Raw genomic sequence first — 21223 nt, 5'->3', positions numbered from 1 at the left:
GAGCCAGAGTTTAGTGATACAAGCACAGAGGAAGATGAAGGGGCCTCAGTAAAGACCCAACAGGATGGCCAAGGTAAAAATTAAATTAAAAAATGAACAGTCCACAGTGACAAATGACTTTTCTGTTATTTATTTCCAAAATAGCACTAGTAAAGATACATTTTGTTACACAACAAATTAATTTCTGTAGTACACAAACGAAACACTGACAGTTTTGTGTTTGTAGAAATGTAGAAATGTGTTTGTAAATCTGAAATGGTTTAATTATAAATGCTCACTTTTACAGGAACCGAAATGGCTGAAATCACTTCATCACAACCATCAAATACACAGGATGACATTCTGGATGAAAGTGAAGCCAACACACGGGAGGTTGTGTGTGAGGAAAGGGCGCATGATGATGTTGAGAAGGGTCAGCCTGCTGAAGAGACAAATGCACTGGAACCTCATTTCCACACAGAAGAAGTACAAGAAATAGATGCGACTCAGGAGGGAGCAGAACATTTAGACAGGGCGGAAGAACAATGTGAGGTTGAACAACAAGATGAAAGAGAGGAAGTAAATAATGAAACTGAGGAGGTAGAGGAGAAAGTTATGGATGAGGATGATACAAATGCAGAGGTCAATACAGAACCTGAAAAAGACAAAGAATCATTAGTACAAGAACCAGAGACACATGCTGAAACGCTGGACACTGGAAATACAGACACTGAGGTTTTAGAGATGGAGGGAGAGGGTCAGGCATCTCGGACAGAAAATGGTACAGAAACAGGTGCAGGTGACACCGAGAGGCAGCGAGACGCTGATGACGTAGATCAGAACATAGAGAGGAGGAGCAATGGACAGACAGACAGAGATGAAAGAGAAGACCTAACAGATGAGGCTGGGTTTGATAGGTCAACTGGGCAAATGGTACAGGAGGCAGACGACAAGGTTGATGATGGTAAGGTGGAAGATGGAGAAAAATCTAGTGAAGATAAGGCAGAGGAAGAAGCTGCAGAAAAGCTAGAGGTTCAGGATAAAAGTGAAAATCTGGGAAAAGAGGAGACAGAGAAAGCTGGGGATGAAGAGACCCAAGATGGTGAGAAAGAAAATAAGTTAGAGGGTGGCGATAATTTAAATGCAGAAGAGAAAGAAAATGAGGACAGTACAGAAAAAGATGAAGATGGTGTGAATGATGAACATAAAGAAGGTGAAGCTGAAGAACTGTCTAGTGAGGCTGAGAATAGACAAAATGAGTCAGAGGATGTTCAAGATGTGAGGACACAGGGTAATGAAAAAGAGGATGATGCCCTGAATGATGAACAGAATGAAACAGAAGATGAACAGGTTAGAAACAAACTTAGTGTTGAGGCAGAGGAAGAAGGGCAAGAGAAACCAAATAGTGAGGATGATAATGGAGAAGAAATCGAAAAAGAGAAAGATGAAACAATGGAAGATGGGGCTCAGAAAGAGGAAGAAGAAGCAGAGATGGAGGACAAGAAGATAGATGAGATAGCAGAGGGAGCAGATGGAAATTGTGTAGAGAATGAGCTAAAAACAGGTGAAAAGTTGGTAGATGAGCCAGAGAAAGAGGTGACAGATATGAACAAAATTAGTGAGAATATATTAGAGGCAGGGGATGGAAAAGAAGAGGCAGTTTCTGATGAAAATACAGCCCAAAAACTAGAGGTCAACTTTGAGGACCAAAATGAGGAATCTGTTTCACAGGAAGAACAAAATGAAATAGGTTCAAGGGGGGCACCCAATGATGACACAGAGGCCAGTACCAAGGAAGAAGTGGATGAACCTGCTGGGGTGAATAATGACCTGCTAGATAGTAACATAGATGCTGAAAATGGAGAGAGACAAGACGTCATTCTTGAGGAGGCTGAGAAGGTAGAAGAATATCTCCAAGAGGAAATGCAAGGTAAATCAGAGGGTGAGACAACTGGTGATAGGGCTCAAGAAGTTATAGATGATAATGAAAAGCCAGAAACTGATAAAGATGTGAAAGAAGAAGAAAAACATGATGACAACGAGCAAGAGATTGAAAACAAGTCAGATGCTGAACTTGTTCCCTCAGAAAGAGAGTCTCAATTGGGTGATGAACATGAGGACCAGGCCAGTGACAATCAAAAAGCAGACAAAGAGGATGACAAAGAAGAGGCTGATAAAGAATCAGAAACATCTGCAACAACGTTCATAGAAAACATAACCTCTCAGATAACCCAGGAGACGATCAATAAGGATACAGAAAATGACATTGTCTCGGCAGATGCCAAAGCACAAGAACCAAATGAGTCAGAACTGAAAGGTACTGACAATGAACTGAGAAGTAGAGATGCTCCTGAAGTAATGGATGATGATCCAGTGGAACCTTTGGAGAAGAAAGTGAATTCTGTAAATAATGATGGTGTCTCATCTGTTTCCCATTCACTGAAATCACAGCCTGTGGAGAAAGTCAAAGATCCAGTTCTGAGCATCGATTCAGAAGATCTGGCCATTCATTCAGCAGCTTTAACTAAATCAGTTGGGGTGGATCTAGTAAGTAACTGGATTAACATACACCAAGAATCAAGGTATTTTCAGACATTTATCGAGCCTCTTGATGAAGAGGGTCTCATCTCTGGAGAAACCGAGGAGAGGCTAAATGGTGACGTATTAAATGCTACAGACGCACCAACAAGTACTGATATCGAGGGCCTTGATGAAACACTCAAGAGTAGAGATGAAAATGCAACTCCTGCAAGGAAAAATCTCAATGAGAGCACAGAGTCTGTAGTTGAAAGCTTGAAAACAGAGACTAAAGCAGAGGCCATAGAAGCAGATGCTCACAGTAATCACTCCAAAGACAGTATACATACCTCAACCAAAGATGAAAGAGTCCAGGAGGCTGGAGATGCTAAAGCTTCTTTGGTCACTACTTGGTCAAGACAGAGTAATGATGAACAGACCAATCAAAAAGACATTGCTGGACAGGAAACTTCAATATCAGATGATGTCATAAACCTAGGGACAACAGCAACATCTGAAGACATTCAAGAGCGAGCACCATCTGAAACTAAACATCAGGATGTACCGACAAATGTCGACCTGAATGGAAAAGAGTCAGAAAGAAGTAATCAACAAAATATGACTGATGAAACCACACATTTATCCCAAACAGAGGAAGCAAGTAACAAAGAGACCCTGGAGAGTTCAGAACACAATTTGCAACCAGAACATGTATCTCAGACAGAGTGTATCGAGCCTCAGAGTCCAACAATCACAGTAATTACAGACCTCACAATCATCAATAAATCGGAAAACGGAAGCCAAGATGACACTGCAAGTGTAGACTTCCATTCCAGACAGTCGGATGGAAACAGGAGAACGAAAGTAATCGATGGTCATTTAAAACAGACTCTCAGCAGCAGAGACACTTTAAGCACTTTCTCATTGGACGACTCAAGGTTTTTTGGGCCCGCAGGATATCCGAGATTAACGACTGCTCACACGGAGAACAGTTATTAGAACAATAGTAAATCCTTCAGCTAACCCAGGGGTGTCCAATCCTTCTCCTGTTCCACCGAGTTTAGGTCCAACCCCAATTAAACATATCTGAACCAGTTAATCAGGGTCTTCAGGATTACTAGAACTTCCAGACAGGTGTGTTGGGGAAAGTTGACTGAACTCTGGAAGACACTGGCTTTCCAGGAGCAGGACTGGACCCACATTAATGGGTTTAAAATAGTGGCACTTCCTTTTCCTTATCAGAGACCCATAGTGAGTCCTGTGTGCTTGGTAGGGAAGCTATCAACAGCCCACTGAAAATAGACACCGTAGGACTCGCACAGCACAAATAATTTAATTATTCATGATGCGGAGCCCTCCAGTTGGTCAGGCTGCACTAGCAGTATACCGACATACTTCAGAAGTTAACTGAGAGAATTGAACTAAAACCTCAATTCTTGCACTTTCCTCTGTGTTCCTGATTAGTATCCAGAATACTTTAATATGCAGATGCACAGTGTGATGTGAATGACTTGAACACCTTGCTGATTTTTGGCAGTAGTTTAATGGTGTTCTTATGATTTTACACTGGATTAGTTCACATACATTGCTATGATACCTTCTTTGTTTCTTGTCATATGCATACAGATCATGGGAGTTAAAATCAAAACTTGAGATGTTTCGATCCCATAAGCAAGGCCAAATTGCTCTAATAGTGCCTGTGTTGTTAGGTGATATCAGTCATGATCTTGTCAAGTTCCTGTTTCACTCGCTGGCTCATTTGTCTAAAAAAGCTGTTTGCTTTTGAAATTAGAATAAAATACTGAAATACACTTATTTGTCCTGCTCTACCAGATACTTACTTGACACTGAAACACCAAACACAATATAAAAAACAATAAAAATAAAAGTTTTGACTTTGAAATCAAAACTTTGAGATAATAGTGTGTATAATGAAAATGTATAACTGTATAAGTATGTATAAATCTTCATTCTTATAAAAAAAAAAAAGTACACACAATGCCTTAAAAATAACAGAAAAAGAAAGAAAACAAATCATCCAAATTTAGTGTTATGTGTCCTTAGAGTAAATATGGTGCGTTCACCATAATAATTACAAGTTGACAATTCTGATATTCTACTCTGTTCACGCTCTCTGACCTCTTGTTTCTTTAATAACACTCCTATTTGCCAAATGACTCATTGTGAGGTTTTGATTCATGTTTGTCATGCCATTTTGGTTGAAAGAAGTCGGAGCTCTTTGAACATTACAACTTCGACAACAATGTGAATAGTGGTTTTTAAAAGTCAAAAACTCATAATTATGGTAATCAGACATGTCATGTATGCAAGTGTGTTTGCGTGTGATGTTCTTCAGGGAGTTGCTGCTTCTAGTTGCTGTCCTCAAAACTTCCATTGCTGCTGCATGAATGGAAACGCATGGTGCTCATGGGATCTGACACATATCCTGCGGGAACAGCACGGAACACAGTGACTGACATGCACTCTAATACAACCACCCACTTGTTGCACCATATGCTGACACGCACACAGTGCTCTCATCTTTGTGAAAATATCATGTTAACTTCAAAACAAATTTGCATGGATTATATCAACTTGATTGTTGCCATATTCTATGTGAATTAAAATGAAAAACAATGTTGCCCCCCATTAAGCTGTTACATAAACAGATGAATCACACGTTTGATAGTCATTTCCAATTGGACACAAACCATTTCGGTCAATGGGTGGGAACTGCATGTTCCTCCTCAGCTCATCCAGGGACAAGCCCTGTGAAGACCTCCGACCAGAGCTGTCAAAATAAAATAAAGGATTGAATCAACAATGGGATTAGTATTGGTTTACACTAAAGACCACAGAACAAGCACGATTCTTCTGCGATATGAAATTTTAATGATGCTAAATAGGATACACTTCTTTTGCTTTGTTGTTGTCATATCAGCTCAATGAGGCTTGCAGGGCTTGTCCTGCTCAGATGATCCTCTATTGAATTTGTTTTCTATATACTATAGTCATTCAGTGTCACATTAGCCTGATTTATTGCTCATACCACCAAACTGCGTTCATTGCTAGATCTGGTTACGTAAAACATCATATTGCAAAGATTATGACTAAATTAGGCTCCAAAGTAGGAGTCACTTCTAGTAATTTTCTCAGTCGGCGGTTTTGTTGACAGTTGCCAGGTTCCTCCAAAACACACACGCATTCATCACCACCCATAAAGAATTAAGAGGTGACCACCAGCAAAGGTTCTCAGTGTGAATGTCATGCAAGTTTCATTGCAGTTGCTTTCTTTTGTTTTCATGCCTCGGTTTCCAAGCAACAACACTTCAGACTGTACAGAAGTGTTGTGGTTGAACTGCATGGCACTGACCAAACAAAAGAGCAAGGTGACCTGACTCCTCCATTAATGTATGGGTATGGCATGGACTCGCTAATATAGTTCGGCGATAAATTGGTGGGAGGCTTTTCCTAGCAAATATCATAGGTTTGTGATAGATTGTGTGTTTGTGTACTTCTGGGTCCAAAATGCATAGGCACGGGCGTTGAGGGCATATTCCAACTCAAAGCGCGAGCGAAGGGCAGCTACGTGACTTCGTCCAGGACTACCACGTGCTACCAGGCAGTCAGTGGAGGATGAGGGTGAAAGAGAACCACTGCTGTTACTGGAGGCTGGAGACATTAGCTGGACACACATAGAAATATGAATAAGTACTGGACAAAAAGAATAATAATGTATAGTAGATATGTGCATGTAAGCTACCTCCACGTTACACAGGCATTCCTCTAGTTTGGCAACCACTTCCGAAAACTCGGGTCTTTCCTGTCAGAGAGAGTCAAAAATAGGGGATTTTCATTAAAGAGGTTTGATTGAAGTACAGGAAATTATCTCTGGCTATCCAATCAGCTGCTCCCTGATCGCTGCCCAAGCATCATTCAGAGAGAAGGACTTCAAAAGACCAGACACAGTACTTCATCAGAGAAAAGAGACACAAAATACACATGAATTACAAAGACCATGAAGACCATATATACACCACTGCTGAAATGAATGGGGTTAAAAAAAAACTATTTAGCAAGTATGTATTAAAAGTGAAATGCTGCAATGAATTGCTGCTCTTTTGAACTTTGTAAAAAGAATCCTACTTCGTTTATGTACATAAAGGTTTCCACAAATATATTAAGCAGCACAACTGTTTTCAACTTTAATAATAGTAAGAAATGTTTCTTGAGCAGCAAATCTGCATATCAAAATGATTTCTGAAGGATCATGTGACACTGAAGACTGAAGTAATGGCTGCTGAAAATCACAGGAATAAATGACATTATTTAAATATAAAAGTCATGTGTTAAAATATAAAGCAGTTATTTAAAACTGAATCTTGTTCATCTCTTTAAGCAACACTAAATGAAAGCACCGTACAAGCTGTTAGCATCCTGGCTCTTTTAAAGTGTTGCTCAGCAAAAGCTCTGTGCTCTCGAGAATAGTGTCAAGCTGCACTCGGTACCAGGGCACATTCCTAACAAGCATGCTTGACACAGTTTCAGCCCCGCACCTGAGGGACCAGCGCTGAGAACACTGCAAAGACGCTGTATATGAGAAAAAACACCTAGCACAGGTTTGTTGTAGAGAGACATGGAAGGCTAGCAACTGGATGCTCATTAACAGAAACAGAAATACAACTTGTCCTGAGCTAAAGAGATGAGGCATTCTGGGTAATCTGACTGAATATAAACAGACTCAGTGGCACAGAGTAGTAGTTCATGAATGGATTTAATAGGGTCATGCAAGGTGACAGAAAGGGAATTTGTTGGATTTTAAGAATTTGAATATTTCTAAATTAGTTTAGACTCTTTATTTCATTATTTGTTATAAAAAGATGCTTTATGTGCTTGCAAAAATTTGAGTGGTTTATCTCACGTCTTTACCTAGAAAGCAAGCAACTAAATGTTAGAATTCAAACTGTGGAAAAGCAGCTAATCTAATTTCATAGTGATTTAAAAAATATATATTTTACATGCATTTAAAGTAAGTGTGCATATCTCTTGATAAACCTACTTGTTTTCTGAGCATGTTTTGGGCTGGATGTGGGTCACTCACCTCTGGACAGACATTCCAGCCTCTCATCAGCAGTGCTGAGATGGGTTTGGGGATTGAGTATCCAATAGGAGGGCGGACATGATGATACGCCATATCCGCAGCAGCTGCAGCTGTAAAGGGTTCACAGAGATGAGAGTGAGACCTTTTTAATTCAAATTTCTATATTATTACAATATTAATACACTTTTTCGATAGTTTAATTTAAATATATATTTTAATCTGTTTTAATATTTTATAATATTTTTAAAGGAATTGTTCACCCAGAAAATGAAAATTTACTCACCCTCAGGTTATCCAAGTTGTTTAGTCATCAGAACAGGTTTGGAGAAATTTAGCATTACATCACTTGCTCACCAGTAGATCCTCTGCAGTGAATGGGTGCCGTGAGAATGAGAGTTCACTGATAAAAACAGCACAATAATCCACATAACTCAAGTCCATCAATTAACATCTTGTGAAGTGAAAAGCTGCATGTGTGTAATAAACAAATCCATTATTAATGCAATTTAAATTTAAACAGTCGCTTCTAGCCAAAATACAACTCCATATTCTATAGTAATGCTTCCTACAGAAAAGCAATGGTTTCAAGTAAAAAAAAACATCTTAATGCTAAATGTGTTTTTAATGAACACACAGTTTTTAGATTCACAAGAAGTTAATTGGACTGTGGATTACATGTGGATTATTGCAATTTTTTTATCGGCTTTTTGGACCGTTTGTTTCTGATGGCACCCATTCACTGCAGAGGATCCACTGGTGAGCAAGTAATGCAAAATTTCTCCAAATCTGTTTGAATCACATCTATATCTTGGATGGCCTGAGGGTGAGTAAATTTTCATTTTTAGTATTTCAATTATTTTATAATTAATATTTTGTTAATCAACTTGAGAATAAAGATGAAAACCCCATTAAAAAGTTCCAAATACAGAGAAAATTAAACCATATAACCCAGTCTAAAGGGCATTGAGGGTCAGTATTAGGTATCACAGTGCAGTGCCTGGTTTGAGATGTGCAAATGGAATCTCCCCTGTGAGCAGCTCCCACAGGCAGAGAGCATAGCTGAACATGTCCGCTTTCACCGTGTACCGTGTACATTGGGTAAACACCTCTGGGGCCATCCAACGCAGGTTCTGCAGAGCATAATGAGAGCCAAATGACGAACACAAAACAATGTGTGACTTACAAAACGCCTGCTAACCCCAAAGGACAGGCACACATACCCCCCAAAGACACACTGACGTACTTAACATGATGTACAAGACAGCCAAAACCACAATCTAAGCAGTATTAAAACAGCTTGCATGTGCTGAAAGAGATTATTAATGCATCACCTTTTTACGGTGATAATTAATACAGAATTAATCAAGAACACAGAATGCATGTACCCCAGGTTGTTTAGTCATGTTATCCTCATCCACAGACAACAGGAAGCGAGACTCTGCAGAACAACAAAGAAGTATTTTCATTACGTAAATTGTGGAGATCAAATGTGACTTTTCCTAATTTAATACTGTTTTTTTTTGTTTTTTTTTAAATTATATTATCAGTATATGAAACATAAATTTCATGTCTTAGTATTTGGTTTGTCCCACTTTTGCTTTTATGATCACAGCACTGAAGCTGTTGATTGACATCAGCAAGATTTTCAGTGATCCAAAGAGCATCTTGACTTGAAGCCAGAAAATCTGACCATTGCACAAAGAAATTCACATGGTCAGATTTGATTAGTGACTGAGAAATCATCATGATTTCTTCTTCAGGTTTTTTTCCAGGCATACATGTGATTTTGAATCCAAGATTTTTAACTTGACTCAACTGTTTTTGCTCTAACATAATAAAGCAGACTGAGGTAAGACTTTTTACCTCCAAAATCAGCCACCACAGCATGTCCATCTTCATACAGTAGAATATTATGACTGAAAAGATATCATTGGATGAAGGGAGGTTTAAAACAAAGAGCTCAGAATGCTACATTTCACCCTGCTGCCTATCATGTAATAGGATGGTTTAAACAAATGGACAGAAAAACGCCATAATTACTGAACGAAGCATGTGATGATGATGATGTTGACTAACCTGTTGAGGTCTCTGTGAATGATTGGTTGGGTCAGATTGTGCAGATACTCCATGCCCTTCGCTACATCAATGGCAATGATGAGCTTGGACTGCAGATCGATGATTCTGGATGTAAAGACATCATTAAGTGAACACCTCCTCCTCACCACTGATCAACACACAAACCCATCATTCCAACTCAAACAGATCAATGAGATGGTGATCACCTTAAACTGCATATGGAGCACTAAGTAGAAATCAGATGCTTAGTGGAACTGATGCAGGTCCTAAAAACAGATTCTAGATTGCTTCAGATTTCTTAGTCTTATAGGTATGTTGGACTTCTCCAACTTTTTTGAAAATGGCCCTATTCATGACCTTAATGTTGAGTTCCACCAATTAGAAAAGTTACTGTTACTATGGAAATGAGAATTGCAACACTAACCACCCACTTTCATAAAACATTGCAAGTTATGTAATCAAATCCCCACACACTTTCAATCAACACTGTAGTACTGCATTATATATACATACTGTTTGTTATATATTGTAATATACATTATACTTAAAAGTTTGGGGTCGGTACATTGTTTTGCTATTTATTTCTTGTGATGCTAAATACAAATTTTCAGCAATTGTTACTCCAGTTTTCAGTCAATGATCCTTCAGAAATCATTCTAATACGGTAATTTGGTGCTCAAGAAACATTTCTTATTATTATCAATGTTGAAAACAGTGCTGCTTAATTTTTTTTTTTTTGGAAAGTGACATTTTTTTTAAAAACTGTTTGATGAATCAACAGCATTTATTTGACATAGAAATCTTTTGTTACATTATAAATGAAAAATATTATATATACTTTTTATCTTGAAAAGTAGTGTAAACACATTCAAACATGCATACACATAGTATTCTTAAAATCACCTCTTCTGTTCGTGTAACAGTGAGAACAGTGATCCTCCGGACACATATTGGGTTACAATGGCAAACTGACTGGGGTCGTCCAAACATGCCCCCACAAACTGGATCACACAGGGGTGGTTGAGACGACACAGGATGGACACCTCCCGACAGAACATATCTGTATCCGACTTTGAGCAGTATGTGTTTGCACGGTACCTGAGGAAAGGTTATGGCAGTTGACTTTGTATACATGATGTGGACAATAAGGAAAAATAAGCAAAAAGCTCTTACCGTTTAATTGCAACTATCTTTTTGCGGCACCTTCCTTTGTAGACCTTTCCAAAGGAACCTATGGTTGCAGTGTTTTAGTGGATTAGGCTTTAATGGGAACTCAGGGAGAGCTAATATTTATCATTAAACTGACATACCTGATCCAATAATCTCGTTAAACTCCAGATCAGAAAGTTGAAGGTGGAAGTTTGATGGAAGACTTGCTCTCAGGAGAAGCACATCTGCCTTCTCTGAGGAGAAAAGAGGGTATACAGGAGTTAGTTTGTTTTTTGATACCTTCACAGCAATCGTTGTATGAAACTCTAATCAGCTTATGTTGTTGACATATGCCCATGAGTCACGAAAGATGGTTTACGTTATTTGTAATGTCTGTGACAGATACAAACTTAAAGGCTTAAACTGTAACAATTGCGCAGTGGGAGGATGCTTGGAGACAGTTTCTGACTCACTGACTCTCAGAAGATTTTGGTGACTGTGGGTAGCAGTATTTCAGAACATAAAAAGAGTATCATAGCAACAGTGATTCATGAAGTCAGCTAACTGTGTGCATGTGTGTGTGCTTTACCTTTAGTCATACTTTTGATCTTTCCCAGGGGAGAAGGAACAGAAACATAAGATCCATCTGCAACAGAAACAACAATAAAATACTTTCCCTGAAATTCACAGCTGCAACAGATTTGCCCAACCAGCTAATTCACAGTACAAATCGGTCAGGCTACATGTGGAGAGTGTCTCATACCCCCTCCTGGTTGAGAATATTCATTGCAGGGTGAATCATCCTGAGGTCGTTTGTAGTGTTTTAGCAGAGTAACAATGGCATCATGGCCTAAAATAAAGCACACATGGATCATAACATATATACAGTAAAATCAATATTTGCCAGTCACACAGATGAAAATCAAGGCTTTTACCAGTTGTATAGAGTTAGAAAATGTAATTAATCAAGAATAACATTTCTATTTTCTGTCACTTTAGATATTCTCTGACTTCATATATATATATATATATATATATATATATATATATACAAACCCGATTCCAAAAAAGTTGGGACACTGTACAAATTGTAAATAAAAAACGAATGCAATAATTTACAAATCTCATAAACTTATATTTTATTCACAATAGAATATAGATAACATATCAAAGGTTGAAAGTGAGACATTTTGAAATGTCATGCCAAATATTGGCTAATTTTGGATTTCATGAGAGCTACACATTCCAAAAAAGTTGGGACAGGTAGCAATAAGAGGCCGGAAAAGTTAAATGTATATATAAGGAACAGCTGGAGGACCAATTTGCAACTTATTAGGTCAAATGGCAACATAATTGGGTATAAAAAGAGCCTCTCAGAGTGGCAGAAGTCAAGATGGTAAGAGGATCACCAATTCCCCCAATGCTGCGGCGAAAAATAGTGGAGCAATATCAGAAAGGAGTTTCTCAGAGAAAAATTGCAAAGAGTTTGAAGTTATCATTATCTACAGTGCATAATATCATCCAAAGATTCAGAGAATCTGGAACAATCTCTGTGCGTAAGGGTCAAGGCTGGAAAACCATACTGGATGCTCGTGATCGTCAGGCCCTTAGACGGCACTGCATCACATGCAGGAATGCTACTATAATGGAAATCACAACATGGGCTCAGGAATACTTCCAGAAAACATTGTCGGTGAACACAATCCACCGTGTCATTCGCTATTGCCGGCTAAAACTCTATAGATCAAAAAATAAGCCATATCTAAAAATGATCCAGAAGCGCAGGCGTTTTCTCTGGGCCAAGGCTCATTTAAAATGGACTGTGGCAAAGTGGAAAATTGTTCTGTGGTCAGACGAATCAAAATTTTAAGTTCTTTTTGGAAAACTGGGACGCCATGTCATCCGGACTAAAGAGGACAAGGACAACCCAAGTTGTTATCAGCGCTCAGTTCAGAAGCCTGCATCTCTGATGGTATGGGGTTGTATGAGTGCGTGTGGCATGGGCTGCTTACACATCTGGAAAGGCACCATCAATGCTGAAAGGTATATCCAAGTTCTAGAACAACATATGCTCCCATCCAGACGTCGTCTCTTTCAGGGAAGACCTTGCATTTTCCAACATGACAATGCCAGACCACATACTGCATCAATTACAACATCATGGCTGCGTAGAAGAAGGATCCGGTACTGAAATGGCCAGCCTGCAGTCCAGATCTTTCACCCATAGAAAACATTTGGCGCATCATAAAGAGAAAGATGCGACAAAGAAGACCTAAGACAGTTGAGCAACTAGAAGCCTGTATTAGACAAGAATGGGACAACATTCCTATTCCTAAACTTGAGCAACTTGTCTCCTCAGTCCCCAGACGTTTGCAGACTGTTATAAAAGAAGAGGGATGCCACACAGTGGTAAACATGGCCTTGTCCCAACTTTTTGAGATGTGTTGATGCCATGAAATTTAAAATCAACTTATTTTTCCCTTAAAATGATACATTTTCTCAGTTTAAACATTTGATATGTCATCTATGTTGTATTCTGAATAAAATATTGAAATTTGAAACTTCCACATCATTGCATTCTGTTTTTATTCACAATTTGTACAGTGTCCCAACTTTTTGGAACCGGGTTTGTATATATATATATATATATATATATATATATATATATATATATACGTGTGTGTGTGTGTTAAATGCGACACAGAATAGATAGATACGATACGAAACGATACATAGATAGATAGATAGATAGATAGATAGATAGATAGATAGATAGTGACCTTTATAGATAGATTTAAAAAATAACCTTTCTCATAGGCCCACATTAAACATGTCTGTTCATCCTTTTCCCCACTGGAGCGGCTGGGGTCGCAAGCTACCAGATTCATATCTGCCCCGTTGTCCAGAAGAAACTGGACCAGTCGGATGTGTCCATGGAAACAGGCACTATGCAGACCTGTTGTTTCAAATATCAACCAGACTACCAACATAACTCAAAACATTTAACGTCTGTATTATGACACTGAGATGTCAAGTCATAGAGGATGAGAGCAGAAATATTTCTGAATTTTTGTCTTCATTTTTTGATATACCAGATTACTGCTGTCATCATACCTGTGTGTCCATCTCGCCCCTGATGGTTGATGCTCACGGTATTCTGACTGAGCAGATACTTGACCATTTCCAAGTTCTTGCCATAGGTGCAGGCACTACAGAGTACAATTAGAGCTTTATTTAGTGTGTAACAATAGAATCAGCAGGTATCTTAACCCAATCTGTCTTTGGAGGAATACATATTTCTATATATGCCCATGAATTAATGAAAGTGTAACAAACGGAAGTGGTCAGGAGGAACGTTACCTGTGAAAAGCTGTCTCACTGAAGATGTTCTCCTTAGACAGACTCTCTGTGCCCGACAACTGAATAATCTCTTGCACCACTTCAAACTTTCCATTGTAGCAAGCTCTGATGGGGTATATGAGATTCAAATCACAATCACTATAACTGCTCTCCAGATTCCAGATTATTTAATTCCACTTTAGTCATTTGTTGAGTTTAACTGCCACCTTGTGTTGTGTATAATTTACTTCTCAGGTGAACTCACAGGTGGAGAGGTGTGTCACCATAGATGTTGACAGAATGCGGCTGTATGTCAAAGGTGCCCTGCAGAAGGAAACGGACAACCTCTTGGTGTCCAAATCGAGAGCAGAAATGAAGGGGAACATGGTCCTCGTTGTCTTGAGCATTGACTGTGTAGGAGAGATAGGCTTTAAAATAATAGTCCACCCAAAAACGTAAACATGTTGAAAATATACTTACCCTCAGGCCATCTAAGATGTCGATGAGTTTGTTTTTTCATCGGAACAGATTTAGCATGTCTTTTTAAGAAATTTATAAATACTCTCAATAGATGACTCAAGCTGAAAGCAACAGTTTAAAGTAAAACAAAAAATTTCTAATTATGGATTTGTTTGTTACAAACATGCAGCTTTTTGTATGGAAGCAGAATAATGACAATAGTTTTTGAAACATAAAGCATGCTGAATTCCACAAATCGAAAAAAAGATGCATTGCAATTAACAGTGCTTGAATTTTAATGCCTTGTATTTCCAGGGCTTGCATTTTTAGGTCCTGCAATTTAACATAGTTGTTTATTTAAGCTGTGAATATTTCAATTCAAAATATTTCACACACATTTTCATAATTAAAAATTCAATAATTCATATTCACCTTCCAGAATTCACTTCCAAAATATTCAATATGTTTAAAAATACGATGTATAATATTCGACAGGCAAATTTCAGTCATTTTATTTCACTTTCCAAATTCGCTGCCACAAATTTAATTTAGTAGGCGGCTGCAGTCAGGGAAGGAGTGAAATAAGCGCAGTCAAGATGGACAGTTCTGACCTCTCGAAGTGGAACAGATAGACTATACGAGCTCAAAGGCGGATATCGCGTTATTCTCTCTCATGTGCCGTTCTGCTAATAAATGTGATATAATTTCAGTTCTGTTGCTTTTATATGAATATAAATATGATGAACAGGACACTCAAAGTGCTTCCTATTTAATCCCATACTAAAGGTGTATTTATCATCCATTCTACTTTAATACAAACATGTATTTTAGATTTTTATAGAAATATGACAACAATCACATATCTCACACAGAGATCGCACTATCATAGTGTTTGGGAATATTCAAGCATAATTTAAATACACAATCAAATGAAATCAGATTAAAAAAAAAAAAAAACATTTTAGCAGAGAACGCAGCATCACAGTTGTCTGAACCAATGAGCGTTATAAACTGTGTCGTCAGTAAATCGCTTCCCATCGTGCTTTTGATCAGCGCTGTCGGTGGAGAGCAACTGCGCGCGACTGCTCAATCCGACACAGCCACCTCGCCGTCGCTGAGTTTTTTGGCACACGTCAGCATGACATGACAACAAGGCGGACGTAACTCGGACACTTTTTATTTATTTATTTATTTTAAAAGATGTGTATGGCAACTATTATTTATTTGTTTTTCTCTATATATTTATTTTTTGTTATTGCTATTATCGAGGTATTTACTGTTTTGTATTCTGGTTGTGTATGTATTTTATTGCTTTGACTGTATCCCCTGTGAATGTTATATGTTTAATAAACAAATTACAATAAAAAAAACTTTTCTAACCGGCATGCATCTCGCGGTTATCACCGGTGATCGGTTCTGCGCAGATTTTGCTCATCTCAAACAAGCCTATTAAAAGACCCAACTCAGATCTTACTGATGATGCAAACAGATGCAGATATGAACACAAGTTACGGAACGCGCAAAACTGCACGTTAAACATTTCCCATAAAGAAAACACTTAACATGGTTTGCCTCAGTGATAATAAATGATTAAATTCAGCATCTAATTAATAAAATATATTACTGTATATTATGTACATTTAAGCAGATGAGCCCACAACCAACAAGTTTCACCAAACCATTTTTTCTCCCATAGAAAACCAAGCGCGATATAATAGGTTTTAGGTTTGATATTCACTGCATATTCGCCTAGGCTGCTTTAGGGACCGTCTGCAAATTTACCTCACAGTACAAAACGAAGTAATAATTTACTAAATTATTTAAATGTAATTATTCAATTCAAATAATTTATTCAAATTAATGTTTACAGTAAATTAATAATTTACTCAAACTGACTAAATATATATTGCCAATAACTCACCTTAGACAATAATTTCCCTAAGTATGTACACTACACAAATATTTTTAAGAATTTTTAATTCACCAAAATGGGATTTTTCATGTTCCAAATGTTGTATGTTACTAGTGACCAGACTGACTTACTACAGTTGAAATTTTGCCAATATCTTCCTCATTGTACATACAGTATATAATTATTCTTAAGAAATTAATTCACAAGGGGGTTCAGTGTTCCAAAAGTTTGTAGTACATTCCTAGTGACTAGACTCACTTACTATAGGTGAAATTTTGCTAATACCTCCCTTAATGTACATAAAGTACATCAATATTTTATACTACAACCTTGAGGTTGTAGTATAAAAATGAACAATTCCTTTTGAGGTCTTACAGATTTTTAGTTTTTGTTTTAAAAATGAAAAAAGTGAATTGTACATACAGTAAGGGAGATATTGGCAAAATTTCACAATGTACTACAACCTGTGGAACATGAAAAACCCTTTTGGTGAATTACTGGGTTTTTTTTACCAACAATTACCAACATCAATAATAATGATCACACAGTTGTTTTGTATCTAGCAATGTACTACAACCATTGGAACATGAAAAAAACCTTACCAGGGATCTTTTATATGTAAATAATTGTGTACTGTACATACAGTATATATATTGGCAAAATCTCATCTGTAGTAAATCACTATGAGCAATACAAGCTTTACAATTTGACTGTGTTATTTTAAATGTTAAAAGTCATTTTTATTTAAATACATTGGACGTTTTAACCGAGTTGGTGGAATTGTCAGACGGCCCCTTAGGTGCGATAGCGCGCTTTCTCAGGTTTACATTTGCTGCACAAATACACCTAGGCGGTTTTGAACTCCTTTTTTATGTTGATATAAAGTGGTTGCTTACTGTTAAAACTAATCGTGGTATTGATATCTTTGTAGGACTGTCGACTATAGATCAGTGGTAAGGGAAAGCAACGAAAAAGCAGCGCGTTGCTTTCTTCTGACCTCATTTGCATGCCTGTATATAGTTTGCATAATCATCAATAAAGTGTATTCTGAGATCTGAGGTCTTATATCACTGTATTAGTTCACTGAGGCGCGTTACAGAATCCTGGAGTGTGACGTATGAGGGGAACCCCAGTATTACAGCACAGCATCATACAAGCAATGATACAAAGTTAGAGAAATAAGCAACCGAAAGCAATATATGTCTTCCTCAGATGTAATGTTAGTTCTGTACTTCAGCGTTGGGTAAAAGAGCATTATAATCTCCTTTGTGGTAGAGAAAGCTGCTTACATGTAGGCTACGGGAAACAGCGAAGAATTAAACATACACACAATCAGCGTTTCCACATGTTTATACTGGCCCCGATAATCAAAACTTCTAGCGCTAGCTCCATTTCTGCAAATCAGTTTTTGTAAATGAGTGACTTGATCCACATATGGCCTTCATCAACAGCGGCTTGCGCCACCTGCTGGTGAGCGTCTGACAGCAGCTGGAGATCATGCATCGGTGCTCTACTGCTATTCCTGCGGTTCCCGGATGTGCAATGCTGAATTTTCTGCCGAATTTTAACCACTAAATTTGTGGCAGCGATTTTGTTAAGTGAAATAAAATGACTGAAATTTGCCTGTCGAATATTATGCATCGTATTTTTAAACAGATTGAATATTTTGGAAGTGAATTCTGGAAGGTGAATATGAATTATTTAATTTTTAATTATGAAAATGTGTGTGAAATATTTTGAATTGAAATATTCACAGCTTAAATAAACAACTATGTTAAATTTCAGGACCTAAAAATGCAAGCCCTGGAAATACAAGGCATTAAAATGCAAGCACTGTTAATTGCAATGCATCTTTTTTTCGATTTGTGGAATTCAGCATGCTTTATGTTTCAAAAACTATTGTCATTATTCTGCTTCCATATTTTTGCTTCACAAGACATTAACTGATGGACTGTAGTTTGGATTGCTTGTGGATTATTATGTTTTTATCAGCTGTCTGAACTCTCAATTTGACGGCACCTATTCACTGCAGAGGATCCATTGGTGAGCAAATGCTACATTTCTCCAAATCTTTTCAGAAGAAGAAACAAAACTAAATCTTGGCTGGCCTGAGGGTGAGTAAAATCACAGCTGATTTTTATTTTGGGTGAACTATTCCTTTAAAGATATATAATCAATGTTCATGATCAAGATCAATTAAATACTGATATATTGATGCTTGGCAGTGCTTTCTCTTTGATATACGTGACTGTATAAAGGAGTGACTTTTGTGTTTTTCTTGTCCTTCCCTCTCTCCCTCCCTTTGACTGGACTTTGAGATATTGAGTATGTGTCTGTTGTTGTTGTTGTTTTTTATTATTATTTTGTATTTTTTATTTTTATTTATTTGTTTATTTTTTATTTTTTTGTATGTTATGTATGAAAAATAAAAAATGTTGATAACAAAAAAAAAATACTGATATATTGATACACTAAAAAAACTCTCACCATCAGTTTTGCTGTCATCACCCATCAGCAGTTTGACAATGCCCAGATAGCCTTTAGCAGCAGCCAGGTGAAGCGGTCTGTCCCCCACCTCTCCACTCGCATTGACATCAGCCTCAAACTTTATCAGGAGCTTGCATACCTGTTCCACAAGAAAAAAAAGATCATGAGTAAGCTGTTATGAAGCCCTTATGAAGCTGTTATGATACGAATAAGTAAACACTGACCTGCTCATGGCCAAAGTAAGCTGCAATGTGCAGAGGGGTGAAGAACACTGCATCTTGGACGTTGACATAAGCCCCATGTTGCAAGAGAATATCAACAACCTTGAAGGAAAAGTAGGGAAAACCAAGTCCATCACAATTTCTGAATGACTTGGATTAAACCCCATAGTTTAATTTTAGGTCCAATACGCACCTCAAGATGGGCGGCCACAGTAGCTATATGTAGGGCCGTGAGGGCTCCGTATCCCACCTGCTGGATATCTGCTCCACCATGCAGCAGCGCAGTGACCAGTTCAGCATTACCCTACATCACAGAAACAAAAATACCCTCTTATCACATCTTAAATGTTGTTGTAACTCAATTCATCATAGACATTTTTAAGAAGATTAATTCCTAGCACGCAGTATTTGGGATTTTTAACCCTTGACTGACCTTGAATGCAGCCAGGTGCAGTGCAGTTAATCCATTCCGGGTAAGTCTGGATGGACGCAGACCTTTCAGCATGAGGGCCCTGATGTGAGCTTTATTCCCTGGTAGAAATAAAAGAAAACAGCTTGAATTATAGGAAAGTACCAAACAAACTGAAGGTAATGAATCAAGTTAATCAACAGGTGGAAATTTGCTCCTACAAAGTAAGTACAAATCTAATTTCAAAGTGAAATGTTAGTGACTCAACAGGAGTCATATATAATGTTCCAAATTAATATCATTACATTACAGCAGATAACGTTTAACATGTTTTAGCTCTACCTCCACATATGCAGCAGAGATGCAGCAGGGACAGTCCACCCTCTGTGCGATAATTCAGATTCACTTTATTAAATGCTTCATTTGAGCTGTATCAAAAACACATAAAACAGATCTCCACATTTATTCTTTCCTCAGCTGTGTTATTAAAATAGAAGTTCACACATTAAGCCACATTTGTAAACACTAATAATAGTACACTACAAAAGAGGCTAACAAAACTTAAGTTTCAATCAGTCTCACCTGAAAACATGCTTGAGTTCCTTGAACTCCTCCTCCTTAATTTTCAAGTCTTCCTCCAGTCTTTCAACTATAACAGCATATGACTCACTCACTTTCTTTTTCCACTCATCTAAAGCAAAACAACATTGAATCAAGACCACAACATGGACACAATAATCCAATTTTACATACAGAACAATCATTACTCGCTGTCAGTGAAGACTGTAAATGTCAACAATGATTGAAAGACTGAAAATGTTGTAGTCTTAATCTATTTATATTAACATCAGCCGAACGAATCAAACAGTCAACTGAAGAAACTTAATGTTTACCTGTACAGGTTTGAGTGGGTCTTGATTTATAATTCCCCATCAGATTGGTTGGTTTAAACTTTTGTACACGGTTAGCTGGAGGGAAAGTCTCATGCAGTGGTAACACAATGCTTTGGCACAATAGGGAAGAGTCCGATAAGGGATCACAGCCCCTACTAAAAATACATCAGCCTCAGTGTGGAACGTGTGACAACAATGACAGCTGACCTCTCTGAGGATCTGTACATATTACAGGGTGAAGCCACGGTCAGTTTCTCTCTTCAGACAACAGCTGCATCAAGACTCATCTATACTTCTCTATCTTTCCCTCTTTGAACTTGGATGTGACTAAAACAGATGATTCTTGGGGTCAGTAAGATTTTTTATTTTTTTTAAGAAGTTAATACTTTAAGCAAGGATGCATTCCATTGATAGTAAAATGTCAAATAAAAAAAAAAATCATAAAATAAACTTTCTGACAAAACAGATCACAATTTCCACAAAAATATAATAAATGTTTCCTGAACGACAAAATTTTAAATAATTTTGTATTTTATGAGGTTTGTATGAGGTTACGCACATGATACACTTTGGACTTTATCATTGGTGTTTTGTAAAGATGCTCCAAGTAAGACAAATATTTAAACATAGAAGAAATAACTCTGCACACACAAAATTAAATTGATCCATACAAATTTAATA

General features: G+C 37.6%; 2 protein-coding genes across 3 annotated transcripts; one reads left to right on the top strand and one right to left on the bottom strand.

The window, feature by feature from the left end:
* The first annotated feature begins 264 nt into the window (after positions 1-264).
* LOC131545556 (uncharacterized) lies at positions 265-3889 on the top strand. The gene has a single exon (XM_058784488.1). The coding sequence runs from the start codon at positions 271-273 to the stop codon at positions 3493-3495; it is 3225 nt and encodes a 1074-aa protein (XP_058640471.1). The 5' UTR covers positions 265-270; the 3' UTR covers positions 3496-3889.
* Positions 3890-4020: 131 nt separating this feature from the next.
* On the bottom strand, positions 4021-20689 carry tnni3k (TNNI3 interacting kinase). Of its 2 annotated transcripts, none has more exons than XM_058784489.1 (25): positions 20543-20689; positions 20232-20340; positions 19992-20077; positions 19674-19771; positions 19434-19544; positions 19244-19342; positions 19020-19158; positions 14427-14571; positions 14183-14287; positions 13937-14031; positions 13629-13802; positions 11586-11672; positions 11412-11468; positions 10984-11076; positions 10847-10904; positions 10577-10771; positions 9674-9778; positions 9461-9513; positions 8983-9035; positions 8595-8727; positions 7598-7707; positions 6260-6319; positions 6012-6181; positions 5208-5287; positions 4021-4942 (listed from the first exon to the last, which is right to left on the bottom strand). In XM_058784489.1, exons 1-25 carry the CDS (start codon positions 20580-20582, stop codon positions 4866-4868), a joined length of 2532 nt encoding a protein of 843 aa, XP_058640472.1. In that variant the 5' UTR covers positions 20583-20689; the 3' UTR covers positions 4021-4865. The 2 variants fall into 2 exon arrangements, with proteins under 2 accessions (XP_058640472.1, XP_058640473.1); XM_058784490.1 differs by having other exon boundaries at positions 13629-13778.
* Positions 20690-21223: the final 534 nt, after the last annotated feature.

Source organism: Onychostoma macrolepis, chromosome 08 (assembly GCF_012432095.1).
Source record: "Onychostoma macrolepis isolate SWU-2019 chromosome 08, ASM1243209v1, whole genome shotgun sequence".
Taxonomy (NCBI): Eukaryota; Metazoa; Chordata; class Actinopteri; order Cypriniformes; family Cyprinidae; genus Onychostoma; species Onychostoma macrolepis.
Note: the sequence above shows the minus strand (reverse complement) of the source record. Positions and strands in the feature narration are given on the sequence as shown.

Coding starts and splice junctions, on each gene's coding strand:
- LOC131545556 (XM_058784488.1), top strand. CDS start 271: ATGCTCACTTTTACAGGAACCGAAATGGCTGAAATCACTTCATCACAA.
- tnni3k (XM_058784489.1), bottom strand. CDS start 20,582: ATGGGGAATTATAAATCAAGACCCACTCAAACCTGTACAG. Junction 9,779..10,576: donor CTGTTACACGAACAGAAGAG/GTGATTTTAAGA, acceptor CTTTACATCCAG/AATCATCGATCTGCAGTCCA. Junction 6,182..6,259: donor AATGCCTGTGTAACGTGGAG/GTAGCTTACATG, acceptor ATGTGTGTCCAG/CTAATGTCTCCAGCCTCCAG.